We start from the raw sequence: 2,265 nt of genomic DNA on the forward strand, positions 1-2,265 counted from the left end.
TTAAAAGTTCTCTGCTTACTCTTGAAACTGTCTGGATTTGAATGTTAAGTTTTAAGAACTCAGTGGATAGAGAAAGAGATATACATATACAAATAAGTATAACCACTTCTATGCACATGTGTGTTCATAAATTTCTGAGTACATAAGTGTGTGTTCTATGCATCAACTGAACACTACTCTTGGATGAATTATTCCTATGAATTTATTCTAAAGTGAGCATTGATACATTCTGTTTTCTATTGTAATGGATGTAAACATGCTCTGGGACATAGAAGCCTTCTGAGTGCTTCTTTGACTTCCATGTTTTTCAGGCTGTAGATCATGGGGTTTAACATTGGGGTTATAACCCCGTATACCATGGAGATGAGTCTGTCTCTGGCGGGAGAGTGTGGACTGGATGAAGGGCGAATGTAGGTAAATATTGCTGTGCCATAGAACAGGCAGACCACTAGGAGGTGGGAAGCACATGTGGAGAAAGCTTTGTGCTTCCCTTCCACTGACTGGATCTTTAGAATGGTGGATATGATGTAGATATAAGAAATAAAGGTGGCTAGGAAGGCGCTGATCCCTAGTATGCCTCCTACCACCAAAACAAGCATTTCAGCTACATAAGTGGATGAGCATGAGAGGGCTACCACGGGGGGGATGTCACAGTAGTACTGGTTAACGCGGTTGGAGTTGCAGAAAGACAGGCGGAATGTGGACACTGTGTGGAGAAGGGAATTGAGAAATCCTGCTGCCCACGTCCCAGCTGTCAGCTGGACACAGCGAACCTTGGTCATGATGAGCATGTAACGGAGGGGGAAACAGATGGCCACATACCGGTCATAAGCCATGACAGCAAGAAGGAAGACTTCAGTCCCTGTCAGGGCCACCAGGAAATAAAGTTGTAAAGCACATCCAAGGAAGGAGATGCTGTGGTGCTTAGTCAAAAGATTCTCCAGCATCTTGGGGACAGTAGCTGATGGGCAGAATATGTCTAAGAGGGACAAATTTACCAAAAAGTAATACATGGGTGTATGTAGCTTTTTCTCAGTCCCAATGGCCAAGACAATGGCCCCATTTCCTACCAAAGTGACCTGATAGATGATGGCAAAGACCACAAAGAGAGGGTAGCGCACCTCAGGGAGGTCAGAGAGCCCTATGAGGATAAACTGAGTCACGGTGGTAAGATTGTAAATGTCCATCTCCTCTCTCCACAAGGGATTTTCTGAAAGAAATGAAACAAACAGGGTAGAGTAAAAAGCCAAGGATGAGAAATTCTTGGAAAAAAGTTGGTGTGTGGCTGATGAGTTCTGTTGCTATGATAGAGATTTAACTTACTAGAAAAACTGAAAAACAATTTCTGTATTCATGTTTCTTGAAATAGTCATCCATATTTCTTTATAAAGAAGCAGACTTCTGAGAAACTAAAGAGACAATAAAGATTTGCATTCTCAATAAAGCAGTTACGAATCTTTCTTCAGTGTTTGGGATTTCACAATTCAGTGAACATTGGTGGTGTGCTTCTCACAACACTTGGGTATATACATTATTTTGCCTTATATTATCTAAATGTGTACAATTTTATGCAATAGCTAAATTCTGAGTAGCTTGAAAGGGCAAACATGCATTTTACATGATATACAATTTGAATAACTGTTAGCAACTAGGAGACATATAATGTAAGAATGTTTATCTAAATTGTTCACTAACAAAAAGTGGATGCTGTGGTTTCTGTTTTAACAAATTGTTTCTACTGGTAAGAAATAGATGTGGGAATACTTTTATAACTTCAAAATTATAATAATTTAAATATGAACATTAGCATTTATCTTTCCACAAAAAGCATACTTAAAATACATTAAATACATTAAAATAGCCAGTAAAATATAAATAAAATCATGGTGCACCTCGGTGGCTCAGTCAGTAAGCATCCTATCTTGATTTTTGCTCAGGACATGATATCACAGTTCATGACATAGAGCCCGCTGTCAGGCTCCACAAAGCAAGCACAGAGCCTGCTTGAGATTCTCTCTCCCTTTCTCTCTGCCCTTCCCCCCTGCTCTCAAAATAAATACACTTAAAATATATATAAATAAAACCTGGGTGACAGTGTCTGTAAACAAATCTATTTACATAATATTCAATGTCTTTACCCTTAAGATTTAAAATTTCACCACATGTCAAATTGTTTGAAGATATATGAAGTTTAAAATTATATATATAATCAGAAATGATAATATCTTATTTAAATAGTTAATTAGAATGACTATATACAGAACT

General features: G+C 38.2%; 1 protein-coding gene across 1 annotated transcript; it reads right to left on the reverse strand.

Moving 5' to 3' along the window:
- Positions 1-236: 236 nt before the first annotated feature.
- LOC124509165 (olfactory receptor 5V1-like) lies at positions 237-1,187 on the reverse strand. Its single transcript, XM_047075738.1, has one exon. The coding sequence runs from the start codon at positions 1,185-1,187 to the stop codon at positions 237-239; it is 951 nt and encodes a 316-aa protein (XP_046931694.1).
- Between the last annotated feature and the right edge of the window lie 1,078 nt (positions 1,188-2,265).

This window comes from Lynx rufus, unplaced genomic scaffold, assembly GCF_022079265.1.
Source record: "Lynx rufus isolate CCGP_SWC_20201006 ecotype Redwood Valley unplaced genomic scaffold, mLynRuf1.p SCAF_1, whole genome shotgun sequence".
NCBI lineage: Eukaryota > Metazoa > Chordata > Mammalia > Carnivora > Felidae > Lynx > Lynx rufus.

Bases quoted from the DNA above. Each gene is read 5' to 3' on its own strand.
- LOC124509165 (XM_047075738.1), bottom strand. From the start codon at position 1,187: ATGGACATTTACAATCTTACCACCGTGACTCAGTTTATCCTCATAGGG.